The sequence below is a fragment of the Anarrhichthys ocellatus genome, unplaced genomic scaffold, assembly GCF_004355925.1.
Source record: "Anarrhichthys ocellatus isolate YVR2014 unplaced genomic scaffold, GSC_Weel_1.0 scaffold66, whole genome shotgun sequence".
Classification (NCBI taxonomy): Eukaryota; Metazoa; Chordata; class Actinopteri; order Perciformes; family Anarhichadidae; genus Anarrhichthys; species Anarrhichthys ocellatus.
The window spans coordinates 1,499,007-1,512,189 of NW_022280096.1; the positions used below are offsets into that span (position 1 = coordinate 1,499,007).

The 13,183-nt window shown below is 43.4% G+C and overlaps 1 protein-coding gene across 18 annotated transcripts in view; it reads right to left on the reverse strand.

Annotated features, from left to right (window-relative positions):
- The window catches only part of nrxn3b (neurexin 3b), a 389,076-nt gene that overhangs the window by 139,919 nt on the left and 235,974 nt on the right, over window positions 1-13,183 (reverse strand). For 9 of the 18 annotated variants that reach the window (XR_004213676.1, XM_031872805.1, XM_031872806.1 and 6 more), the window contains 2 exons: window positions 12,471-12,497; window positions 10,287-10,406 (listed from right to left, as the gene is read on the reverse strand). Coding sequence is in view for 15 of the 18 variants with exons in the window: in XM_031872805.1 (XP_031728665.1) it covers window positions 10,287-10,406; window positions 12,471-12,497 (147 nt within the window). In the remaining 3 variants the exon portion in view is untranslated. The remainder of the gene's footprint in view (window positions 1-10,286; window positions 10,407-12,470; window positions 12,498-13,183) is intronic. The other 9 variants (XR_004213678.1, XR_004213677.1, XM_031872819.1 and 6 more) reach the window with 1 other exon arrangement.

A 13,183-nucleotide genomic window follows, 5' to 3' on the forward strand; every position in this document is an offset into this window, starting at 1 on the left:
GTGTGTGTGTGTGTGTGTGTGTGTGTGTGTGTGTGTGTGTGTGTGTGAGCGAGAGAGAGAGAGACCGAGAGGGAAAACTATGGAAAGCAAAAAAGGTGTGGTAACTTAGAGAAGCAGAGTGAGAGGCTACTTGTAAATTGTGTGCAGGGTTGTCACTGGGCTACTTTTCAACAGAGCTGTATTCCAGCTGTGAATATGACAAGTGAACACAAGTCTGGTTCAACTTGTTTCCTTTAGCTTCTGCTAGGTAATAACACATTCTATTTTATCAATGGCCTGGGCATAGACAGACAGTGTCCTGCGACTCACTTTGTTCTTTTTCCTCACCAACGTTTAACAACAGGGCAACACTCATACTTATGTAAGGAAACTGGGCAGCATTGAAATTAAAGTATGTCAATGATACAGTTTAATATGAGCAGCTGCTAAGTGGTGGTAAGAAGTAACTGAAACAACAACTTGCACAAAAACTGTGTGAGTAATATGTGTGTTCTCGTGACTTAATTCACACACAAATCACTGTCCTTTTTTTGAACCAGCTAATCGTTAGCTAAACATGCTGCTGCTGTGTACAACAGGCTGTGTATTTATGTTTTTTTCAGTTCAGTCATTAGCTCCTAAATCTTCATTTGGTCAGGCTTGCATGTTTGGATGGTGTGAACAGCAATCTGTGGGTAAGTTAACAGCAGAAGTCCGTCCTGCCACAGCAGTGCTGAAACTCACCTGCCCATAGCTGGGGCCCAAATTCCCCTTTCTATGTTCCTATAGCTGTCTCCTTTGTACGTGATGATATATTACCAGACGTCTGAACAAGGTCATGAACTCAGACTACAGAGAGCCAGAAGGATATGGACTGACTACAGTATGAGTGCTGGTATGTGAAACAACCTTTGAGCAAATCAGAATTACATATTCATCCAGGCCATTGTCTAATGAATATAGATGATGACCTTTTGAGAGCTAGCTTCTTCCATGTCATGTTTCTGCTAGTAGGCTGAAGACGAGCCACTTTGGTGGAAGTACTAGTAAAATATGAAACAAGTGAATTTTATTTTGAAAACGGTAATGTCCATTTACATCAAATGAAATATCAGAGCAGAGAGTAGCAAAGAGGAAGAGGCCATACTAAACACACCTTAAATCCGGATGAACCAGTATACCGCCCAGCACTACAACAACTGACAGCATGACCTCAGGTGTTCCCAAAAGTCATCCTCTTCCGGTTTGAGTTGGACGCATGGGAAGGTGCGCCTCAGTATAGCGAGTGGGAGTGGACTGCTTGTTCTCTTTGGAAATAAAAATGTCAGAGGTAATTGCCTTTGAAATGCCTTCACATGATGAAAGCCATCAGTTGCATCTGATGGACACTGTGGATGGCTTGGCCCCCTGCACAGGAGCATATAGTCCCCATGCCCTTCAGACGCAACACCGTGTTCTTTTGTTGAGAGCCCGTTAATGGTCAAAAATGAATGGCTGAAAGCTATCAAACAGTGCAATTTTCTTTTCTAGCTCAAAAGGCTGAACCGCTTCATGCCACAGTGTTCAGATGAGTAACCTCACTATGGAAACAGGACTGCCCTGTGGGTAGTTATACCTTCTAATTGTGATAGATAGGTAGATAGATAGATAGACTTTATTTCAGTCAGAGAGACAAATACATAAAATGACACACAAACAATAAAAGTACATCAGCCTAGCAATGCCTTACAAAGAGACAGCTGTACCAATGTCTCCACAGCTGGGACTGGTAGCATGTGCTACTAAACCTTATGTTGGTTAAAACCAATATGATCTCATTTTCAGAGTCATTAAGCTGACAAATGAATTCATACATGAGATTTCTTAAAACAGTTTGGAAAGTATTGACTCATGCAGCCACAAACATTTCACTAGCACTGCTCCATCTCGCTCTCTTTAGCAGTATTCTCATGGCATCATTAGAAGCTACTTGAAGTCTCTGTAAGCTCTTTGTTTTGTAGTTTGACCACAAGTGTGCAGTGTAGAGTGGTGAACAATATGCTTAGCATGATACTCAGCTACATACTCATTCCAACCAGGTTTGATGTTATGGGTCTTATTTGTATGCTTGTAGTAGGGCTTACTGTCTTTATACAGAGCACTTACTATATCATTGTACATGAAGAAGAGATCTCTATGCACCACATCCTTACAATTAACATCAGTACACATAGCTGCATCTCTAGGTAGATGAATATTACTGAAGGACTGGTCTGTATGAGCAGAATACACTAAGATGTCCTTTTCAGGGAGAGTTAACCAGTCAAGTTTTTCTGTGTTGACACTATTTCCATTTCTAGATAGCGCCGGGAAGATGTTCGACATTTATCGACATAGCAAAAGGTATATGATCAGTTGTTGCTGCTCCATAAAGAATGCCCATACATCCCAATGAAGCATGTGCATCAGCTGTACTCATACAATGGTCCAGCCATGACGTAGTGTGCCAGGCCTCACTAATGTATAGCTATCTGTAGGCAAAAGCACTTCGCTTGACAATATAAAATGATTGTCTTTACAGACCTGAGCCATGTGATTGGCAAATACTGAGCTTGTGTCTGAGATATCTGCATTCATATCCCCAATGACATATATACTAGAAGAAGTATTATCTCGAATGAAGGAATTGATGAAGGCAAGCCTATTTAGATATTCATCCTCATTGTGATTGCACTCATAGGGTGAATAGACATTTAGGATAATGAATTCCTTATCATGAGTAAACTGTATTGCAATACACCAGTCAACACCAAGCCTGACCACATGTATCAATGAGTCAAGCTTCTTATTCCAGAGAATAGCCACATCCCCTGGTATCCTTCCTCTGACTATTCCCATGCCACGGTCAGTTGTAGACTCCCCAGCACCATGAAAGTTATCATTGAGAGAGTTCAGTTTTTCCAAGTCTTGCTTTGGTAAGAATGTCTCTTGTAAACATAGTATGTCACAATTCTCCAAAAGATTGTCAACAACCATGCGGCAAGCTTTATCCCCAACGCTCTGGCCCACACGCAGGCCACGACAGTTGTACGACAAAACCCGGATAAACATTTTAGCAAGGCAAGTGAGTGCCCATAGTACCAACAGGCACACATATCCCCCCACAGCAAGTGCATGGTTAGACCCGATAACTCCCACCCTGCGGGGCTCAAAATAGTGCCGGACAAATGCCCCTTCTGGCCAGAGCTCCGAAATGTACATTTCATCAAACTCATTGCATTCAGCAGATACTTTGAATGAGCTGAATCTTCTGTGGACAGTGTCGATCTTTTGACAGTTGACCTCACGGCCAAGTTTTTCCTTAAGATACACAGATAACGTTTCAGCGTCGAGATCTGATGAGAACCTGGTAGCAAAGACACTCACCAGCTTGGTCTTGACCGTTTTGATGCTGCCCACAGCTCTGGTCCCAACAACAGGCTTAACATTGCGGGGTCTCTTTTTCCGCCCAGGGGCGACAGTACGCGATCCCGACTGAGCAGCAGCGTTCTCTGGAACATGCATTAACTTCAGCCTTTTTTCACGACATGACTCCATTTTGGGGAGCGTGACAAAGATATTGAACAATCGGAACTCCTCGCAGCCCTCTCTTCGTCCAGATCGCAGGGCCCCGCCTCAGCCCCTTCTCCGGCATCAACGTCCGAGGCCTCGGCCAGGGTAGCCCCAAGCCCTGCATTGTCAGAGCCAGTGGTCCCAGCCTTCGCGCGCACAGTGCCTCCGTCCAGCACTGCTGACGCACCTGTGCCACCGCCCGGAGTCAGGTCAGTGGGACGCTCCAGTGCATACAGTCGGCGATCAATTTCCACAGTGATGGCACGAAAATCTTTGCTTACATCAGCCTGCAGCTGCATTGACTGCTTCATTGAGCAGACCTCAGTGTACAGCTGTTCTATTCTCCCAAGTAAGCTCGAAACATCCATGTTGGAAAATGTCACCACACGCAATTCATCCAGGTAATGAGAGACAAATCTGGGAGTGTTCTCCCCGCACTCATTCAGTACTTTAAGGCAACTCTAAATGTTGTTTATGTCTTTCTGTGCCCCTTTATGGGAAACGTACCGCTGTCTGTAGTAGGGCAGAGTTCAAACTAAACTTTTTTTCGAGGACTCTATCCACTCGGAGTCAAACGTGTTCGCGGCCAACAGGACGATCTCGTCCTGGCTTAATGCCTTAATTTTCATAGCGAGAAAGTTAAGCAACTCATCCTGAACAATAACTTTGCCGCCAACAGTTTTGTAAATCTCAGGTTTCATTCGAGACCGGTTAAAAGCAGGAGCGACAGAGCCATCTTGCGAAAGAAACAAGAATGAGACTAGATTCTGGCAATTACCTGAAACGGTCAGTGTGACCCTTGCAGAAGCCTGCCTGTATGGTAGAAGTGTTAAAGGGTGTCTGTCAGTGGGCATCAGACATACAGCATTGCCTATTATCAAGTCTATCTAAGTCTGGCACTTGATGAAATGCAGTCAGAGACACAGTTAGATCAAATTCTGATTTGAGATGAATACAAATGGGACTGGTAGATCCAGTGTCCCTTGTTGCCGATGAAGTACCCTCCTGTAACTTTTCTCACCTTTCCTCTTTGATCCATGCACATCTAAATTGTAATGTGTACTCACTGATGCAATTGAGTGCAGAGGACGCTGTCTGCCAATGACAAATGACTTCTATTTGTGTGGCCTTTCAAAAACCAAAGCATCAAGTTATTGTCCTGAACAATGTGTATTTGCTGTCACACAGTGATAACAAACGTTTAAAAGAAAAGATAAGTTCTCCTTCTTTCATAGGGTGTCAGATCAAAAGCACTGGGGTAAGAAATATGATGAAAGAGACATGTACGGTTGAAAGACCAGCGCAGAAATAAATGTCCAATATGCGAAAGAAAACGTGCGCCCAAACTGCTCTTACTCAAGACATGTTCCTGACAAAAACCCTGAAGTTCAGGCGAGGCGTTCAAGGCATTGATCAGGTGATTTGTATGTGTTGCTGCTGCTCCTGGAATGTGTGGAATGTGTTGATGGATGTGTCTGTGGCTGGGCTCTCAGCCTGTGAGGGCCAGGGCTGGGAACGCTCTGACAGCCTCAAGGTTACCCGCCTGGCACCAAAACAGATGGATGCACCTCATCGTAACTGTCTGTAATGTGTTCAACTCAATCATTTTCTCCCTCTCCATACAACATATCTCTCATTCGCTCACCGAAGCATTTTGCAGAAAGTGTGAGAGGAGTTCCAGAGACAGCAGAAGAAGGCATGATTTTGTTTGTGCCTACCTACACCTAGAGCTTCCCAATAAACCCACTGCCTTTTATTTGTTAAACTCTTTTACAAAAATGAAATGTAAAGGGATGATTTCTGTTTTTATGGGGAGTTCAGTGCTGCACTCATTGGATGGTTACCGCTGATAACGCTTTCCTGACACACGCCGCTTCTCTTTCAGGTAGGCTCTGTCAGCTCCGTCAGCACTGCTGCCGTTGTTTGAACTGTTCGTGTCGTTAGCACTGTTAGCTACTAGCCATTGGCTCAGCCATCGCTATGTTGAGAGCTAAAGGTAATCGCTCAATCATAGATGTACAATACATTTCAAATTCAGCACCCTTCATGAGAGCAGACTTGTTGACCAGAAAACCAAAACAATAAAGAGTTTGTGTGGCTTTAAGAAATCTACCAAGAAATAATTCTGCATTAAAAGCAATGGCTCAGAAATATATGAAAATAAAAATTAATTACCCCAAAATATAGAGAACTGCACATTTCGTCAGCACACCGACTCATTGAGGAGTAAAATCTCGCACACTTCTCCATCCTTTTACCCGTTTTACATTTGCTTTTCTTCTGGCCCTGGGGCATTTAGGCTCCACAGCACTGCGTATATCCAATTATACCGCGGCTCTGAGCACGGCGGTGACACATCGATTGACACAAGTGACATCCACTCTTATCACAGTGACATGATGCACTGCTGGGCAAGCATCATTAGCCTGATCAGCCAATAGCGGGGCAGCTCGTTAGACCCCCAAGGGCTGGACATGCAGCTCCAGTTCTAATACAGATATCATAAGACAAGGAAGAGGAGTGATAAAGTGATGGGGGAGGAAGAGATATTATAAACCTCAGAGGGACAACTTTACGTGTGTGCCCTCTTGCGTCTGTATGTGTTTCAGGCAATTCTACTGCGTTGATGTTGGGCAATTACCCTTTTCCTCCAGCCACAGCTACACAATAACAGGAGCCGTTTCCTCAGCAAAGCTCCATCATCCAAAACGTGTTCTTTAGTGAGGATACTGCAGGCAGCTGTGAAGTAGCTGTTAAAAAGCCACCTGATCATGTGACGCCTCAGTCATTTCCAGCCGACATATTCGCCTCAACTACTACAACAAAGATAGTGAGATCATTCCAAAGTGTGCTTTTGGGATAGCTGGTGCCCTGAGGACAATTCATTCTCTGTGGAAATATTTTGGCCCATTTCTAATCTACCTGTGGTATTTATAGACAAATGTTCTCATATTTCAATGCTCCACTTACTGTATAAGTCCCATTTCGCCAAAAGGTACTTTCACGCACTGAATGGAAACTTTTATGAGCCTCTGAGAGAAGAAAATCAAGGAAAAGGAAAACATTTCACATCCATTGTGATCTTAAGTTGCCACCACTACATCCGTGCCTAGCTGAAACTATGCCAGGCTCCATGGTTTGCGGAGAGCACCTCGTAGCCAGCTAACCCCTGCTCAACACCTGTTGGCCAGCTTGAGCTACTTCATCATACTGTAGACACAGCAGGTTGAATTATTCAATGCTCCAATGAAAACTCCTTCAGTATTCAGGAGGTCTACAGTAACGTGTGTGTATGTTTTTGTGTCTTGTTTCTCATTTTTTTGTTTATTCTAAAACCTTCACTCCTCATTGATGTCATTTCAAAGTGGATAGTGCCATTGTGTGGCTATGTTTTTATTTCCCCCTCTGGATCTAATGCTGTTGAGTACACACATCAGTCAATAGAGGGAAAATGCTGTTATTATGTTATTATTGCTGATTTGCTACTGAGTAGAACATTGTGGACCAGAGGAAACACAGCTTGTTCCTCAACCCCGGACCTCTTTTGTCCTTTTTCTTTCCCTCCTCGCTCCTCTCCCCAGCGGAAGAAGAAATGACTACGAGGCGAATGCCATGATTATTTTCTTTTATGTAGTGAAGAAAGCAATGCCGCTGCTGTGTCATTTATGTAAGCAGTTAGCCAGATATGGTTACAGCCCTCTGAGCATGCCTTGGAAAGTGAATTAAGGACATTGGGTTGAGCAGTACCAGAGGGTTGGTAGGGATCAATACACTGGCAGAGAAATTCATCACTAAATCTATCTAAGCAATTACTGATGTCAGCATCCAACTGACGAACAGTGTTCCATTGCCTGTCTTCAGCCTCCCTCTCCACTCTCTCTTTCTGTTTGTTTACCATGTTCTTGACTGTGGAACAATGCAGCGACCTTTGCAAAGATAATTCTATTACGTAAGTTGAGTAATTGCTCTGGATGTGGAAGAGGAGTGTCCGCTGCTCTTCTTGCTTGGCCCACAGCTCCCATGTCCTTGGATTTAAATGAAAATACGCGGTATTCATAGAATCTGACAGGGAGAGGTCTGCTCAGAAAACAGAGAGGAAGAGGAGAGGGAGAGGAGGAGAAAAGACTGAGAGAAAAAAGGGGGGATGGATACGAGACGACAGGGAGATGGAGATGAGCATGACAAAAGCAGTGAGCCAGAACCAAGCAGGATGAAAATGCTATAAAAAGAGTTCATCCCCACAAACCCCCTTTTTTTAAGCAGTGCTGAGCACAATATGTACCTCCAGATTGTCCAAGTGGCTTTGAAATGGTGCAAAGTCCCTTTGTGTCTTGTTCCCACAAGTAAAGGTGTGCAGAGACAAAGTGCAGGCTGCAGGGGTACACAGGAATAAATGAAAGCAGTGTAGATAGTTCTTGCCTGCTGAGGCTTTATGTTTTTTCTTCTCCTCCGCCACCTAGAGCCCTGATGGCTACAATGGAGAAGTGCAGAGAGGGCACGCAGGCTCGGCGCTAACAATCGCACAGATGAAACTGCGAGAGGCTTCAGTGGCAGAAATGTTCACTTTACTTTGTTCAAGTTTCTTCATTTGGACAATGGGTAGAGACGGAGTCAGAGAAGCAGACAATTACTGATATTTGCTGCCAGCTATCAGAGAGGGAGAGACTGAGAGAAACAGAGGGAGAAGCTCCACTCCCACATTGTTAATTAAAAACTCTCTCTCAGCGCTGTGCTCACTGAATAAAAGAGAGTCCCACAGTCATACAAAACATACAAGGCACAGACTGTGCTCACCGTTTTCATTTCTATCCAGCTACAATCCAGAAACGAAACTGTTGGCAATATGATCGTATTGTACTACTCAGGATTTTGCATTGTTTAGGATACACAATATTCTCTCTATGATCCATAACTATAGAAATTGGATGGGCCGTGTGTTTGTAGTGGAGGATAGATAAAGAGACTGAGAGAAGTACAAGAGGAAAATAACAGGAAAGCTGATTTTCATGCATCTCATTTCCTCACAGCACGGAGGGACAGTGTGCGGTCCTGCTTATGGATTTACTGCCACCTGGTGGTGTGTGAAACCTCTGTCGTCAGTCAGCATCAGAACATTGATTCAATGCAACAGAAAACTAGACCCCTTATCTTGGGCGCGCATATTAACTCCTGTGAAACAAACTGGCCGTTCTTTACCTCTTTATCCTTTTTGCTTCTCTTTATTATTTATTATTACTTCTAGCACAGGAAATGAAAAGAAATAGCTTGAAAAACAGAGAGAAAATCAACTACAAAAATCCCATTTAGGGCAACAGCGCTCAGATAAGGATGCTATTATACGCTTGGACAGTCCAGTCGATATTAGTGAACATCTCTCTCCAGAGCCAGCAACAGGAGAACTAAGACTTTTAAACCTGCACTGTCATGAGATGAAAATTGTTACTATCCCAATCTCTTATGTTTCAAGAAGAAATATATCTGTGTCGGAAATCAATGAAATCTCTCTCCATGTCATCACCAGGAGATGAAGTAATGAGGGCTTCTCATCACTGATTAACCCATAAACACACAGCTCACATCACGAGGTGAGAATTGGAGTCAATTATTGGCCCTGCGTGGACACCATAGCATCAGACCATCTTTTGCAGATAGAAAACAAAGAAGAGACAAAAAAATAAAGAGCAAAAAAAAAAGGAAATTGGGATTTGAGAGGTATGGAGTCCAACACAGTGTCACATCAGAAAGGTCTGGATGATTAGGGGATGCCAGCTCTCACGGAGAGCAGCTATCCTAACAGCCTCCACCACCTCATTAGTCTGGCCCAGCAGCAGTATGCCCCGACTATTAACCGCTAAATGAAAGACCGCCAACCGTGATTACTGAGGGGAAGTCCCCTGTCGTCACACACTCACACTTCCACTTCTTTGAAAGCTATTTGAAGCGCGTTTATGAAAAGGCGATTGAGACAGAAGTGGATATTTTACACATCATCAGTCGCAGCCGTTCACTCCGAAGCCCGAAATGTGAAAGCTCGGGACATCAAGCATTTGTTTACGAGAAATTGCCTGCATTGCAGCAAAGAAAATAAAAAACACCCTTTGATGGCATCTTTCAGCTGCTTCATTTAAAGATCACATGAAGCTTTCAGCTCCACTTTCATGCAGCGAATCTGACAAGGGCTTAATAAGCACATGAGTGAAACAGCCTGGAGTCCTTGAGTCAAGGATGTGGTACTCACTGTGGCAGAGAGGACGGCACGGCTCCATAGGTGCATCCACTTTACGTGTATGTGTGTTTTCAGTTCATGTTTTCGTAATAATGTGTTTGTATGCACGTCTATATGCAGGAAGTGAAATATGGCAGTTTTAAAGGAGCACTCCTACATTTTAGAATTGCACTTCCGTACAGTTAAAGGGACCAAAGAGACCAAATTGGTGCTGCATGGCTGAGATATCCAGACTTTCACTTCCTAATGTGGGTCAAACTGGATTGGAAATTGGATCCTGTACTTCCCATGCAATTTGAGTCCTTGACTAAATGCTAAATGCTGATCAGGTCTCCAAGTAGACGCTGATATTGCTTTAATAGATGTTACTTAATTAAGTCACTTTCTCAGACTTGATAAAGCTCACATATACAGTACATGTACTAATCAGAGGAGTGCTCCTCTACTGCACATGCAGGTCAAGTTCAGGTACATCTCAAGCAGTACTCACGGTCGTTGCAGTGAGTTCCCGAGTAAGACGTCATGGAGCAGTCACAAGTGAAGTTCTCCCACTGCTGGATACACACACCCATGTTGGCACACGAGTCCTCCTGGCAGGTCGTGCTCGGGCCTGTGAAAGGTGAGGGAGGGAGACAGAGATACCACAGGAGCACAATCAAGCAACAATAAGAGCTACTGCTGAGCCTTAACAATGCAGGACCCATGCAGAAGAAATGCACTCTAGAGAGATAGCTATACAGCATGTGGGCCGAGAAGAAAGAACAAGGAGCAAACAGTGCCACCACAGGAAGCCTGACCTGGAGTACAACACACTTCAAAAACAGTCTGGGGAATCCTGTTTCATGCTGGGTAAAGCGGCAAACGCAGTGGCAAGCCCAAGCAGACGCGCCAGGTTTTCACAGGATCAACAGCACGCTTCTCAAGCGGTGTAAGCATCACCTTTTTCTCTAAGGTAATTGCTGTAAAAACTGCTGTACAGGATGCTATGCTAGCTTAGGTCTAATCTGCATTTCAGACATGCTTCAGCAGACGACTTGTACCACAGCTGGGCTGATGTGATGACACTGTCAACATCCCTTCGTGTCCTTCTTTTGCAGAGTGTGTGCAGGTGGACATGCATGCAATTTTTTATCATTCCAACAACTAATTAAAAAAAGTTTTATCAGAGTAAAACTTTGAATGCTGCATTCCCTCTGTGAACAAGCAAGACATGACATCAAAAAAAAACCTTTTAACAAATGACTCATGGATAAAAACAATACCCATTTTTAAAAAATGCATTAAAGTGGCCCGGCAATTTTATATCCAAATATCTCTTTCACTGTGAGAATACACGGTGAACACTAGACAGACGGAGTTCATGAAGAGAAGAGGAGAAACAAATGGAGCACTTGAGAACACGTAGTGCATATCCTTGTGTATGCACTTCAGTCAGGCAGGAGTTGAGGAGGGTATTCAAAGTCAAACTGGATGTGTGTTTGCTATTCGTCTACACCACACATAGCTCTTACCTTTGAATACTATTACTGAGAGGGAATGCAGATAAGGACAAGTGCACAGCATAGATAACAAGATAAACAATTCCCCCGCCGGAGTCTAGACAGACAGGGGGGGGGGGACCTCGACAGAACCCCCTCCGATAACCACGTTGGAAACAAACAAAAGCAAATCAAGTAAAATCAAATAAACAGTCCAAATAAATGGCAGACAAATGCAAGTAAACGGTGTTAATTGTCTTGTGCAAGACAATGTGAAGAGACATTTGAAGTGGAGGACAGAGCAAGTTTGCCGGCTGAAAGTGCATTTACTGTGTAATGCACGGTGATGGTGGTCAGCCAGGCATCCTCCACACTGTGTGCATACATGGATTTCTGTATTGCATCAGCGGGAATCTCATGTTTGCATGTGCACGGCGGTGCTCCTTTGTCAGCGTGAGCAATGGAGGATTTCGCTGCATTTGAGCGTTGCAGCAGGAGATCACTCGCTCTCTGAACAACACTCTGAGCTGGGTAAAAGCAGCGACAGGTTAGTTTTATTTTTATTTTTTTTAAAGAGAGAGACAGACATGACACCAACGGTGTTTGGATGTGCAGTGACAGCCTCTTCCTGCTGTGTATGCCGGCCTGTAATGTGTCACAACTGGTATTTTCATAGTAGCACAAAGCACTCCTACAAATGATCTGCCTCTGCTTTATGCTCATACTGGATGAACATCACCCATCTGACCTGATCTGTTTGCTCTCTTTAAATATAATGTCAACTCAAATTCTTTGCAACTTTATCAAATATACATACACTCAGCCGTGGTTAGCAGGGAAGAAAACATGCAGTTATATTACTGTTGTGCTGCAGTCTAACATAAGCATAGTTGCATTCACACTGCTACAGTATGAAATAGCAATATCCACACAATAATCATATATATATATATATATATATTTTTTTTTTATTTTTTATTTATTTATTTTTTTTCCCCTGGTTACTTAATCTGTTGTTTTGTCTGCCACTAGTCTGTCTTTGTCTTTTTATCTTCATATTCAGTTTTTCTTTCCAGAGAGCAAGTCACCTCTGCGGCACCAAGGGAACATTACTGCCATGGCGACACCCACAATGCATTGCACACAGCAGACTTTCAGGCGAGCAGGCCTCAGAGAGGCTGAGTTTAACCCTCTACCTTGCAGGTCGGCTTTGGTGAAACCAACTTTGTTAGAGCAGAAAGAAAATAACAGAACAGAACAGAGCAGAGCGGAAAACAAGAGTAAAGGTTAGTGAGGGACCAGCATTGTTAGTGTTGGTAAAAGTACAGACTGTGTCACTTTGTGCAGAGTGCAACATTGGGGGGCCTTGTTGATTTGTTAGTGAGGGTTGAGCTCCGGAAATAAACCCTACGTGCTATTTCTTTTATTACACAGGATTTGTTGAGAAGTTGTTTTCTCTCCTCACTGAGGCCACTGAGCAGCACCAGCTTAATCCTCTGCTGCCCTCTACAGGGCATATGCACAGGCCATGGAAAGAGTGAGAATATAGAACTAATATAGATTGAAACCCCCTAGCTTACTGATTGGTCATTAAAATGTCAACAATAAAGACGTTAAATTAAATATTGTCTCCATGTACATACATCATCAGCAGCTTTTTGTATTCTGCAATTGCAAAAAACTACTCTGCCTTAGGTCAGAGCTTTTTGGTTCTGGAGAAGGAAAAACGACGGCAGTGAGTGTTTGAGTGAAAGTAGCATCACTTTAGCTACAGTTTCATTATCTTTCATTATCTGGGTAAACAGGATGTTTCTTCATTTGTTATTCAGGTTTCAGTACTGATCTTAAAATAGACAACATATGCAACATAAAAATCAACAAGCAAGAAACTAAAAGACAAAGTGTTTTC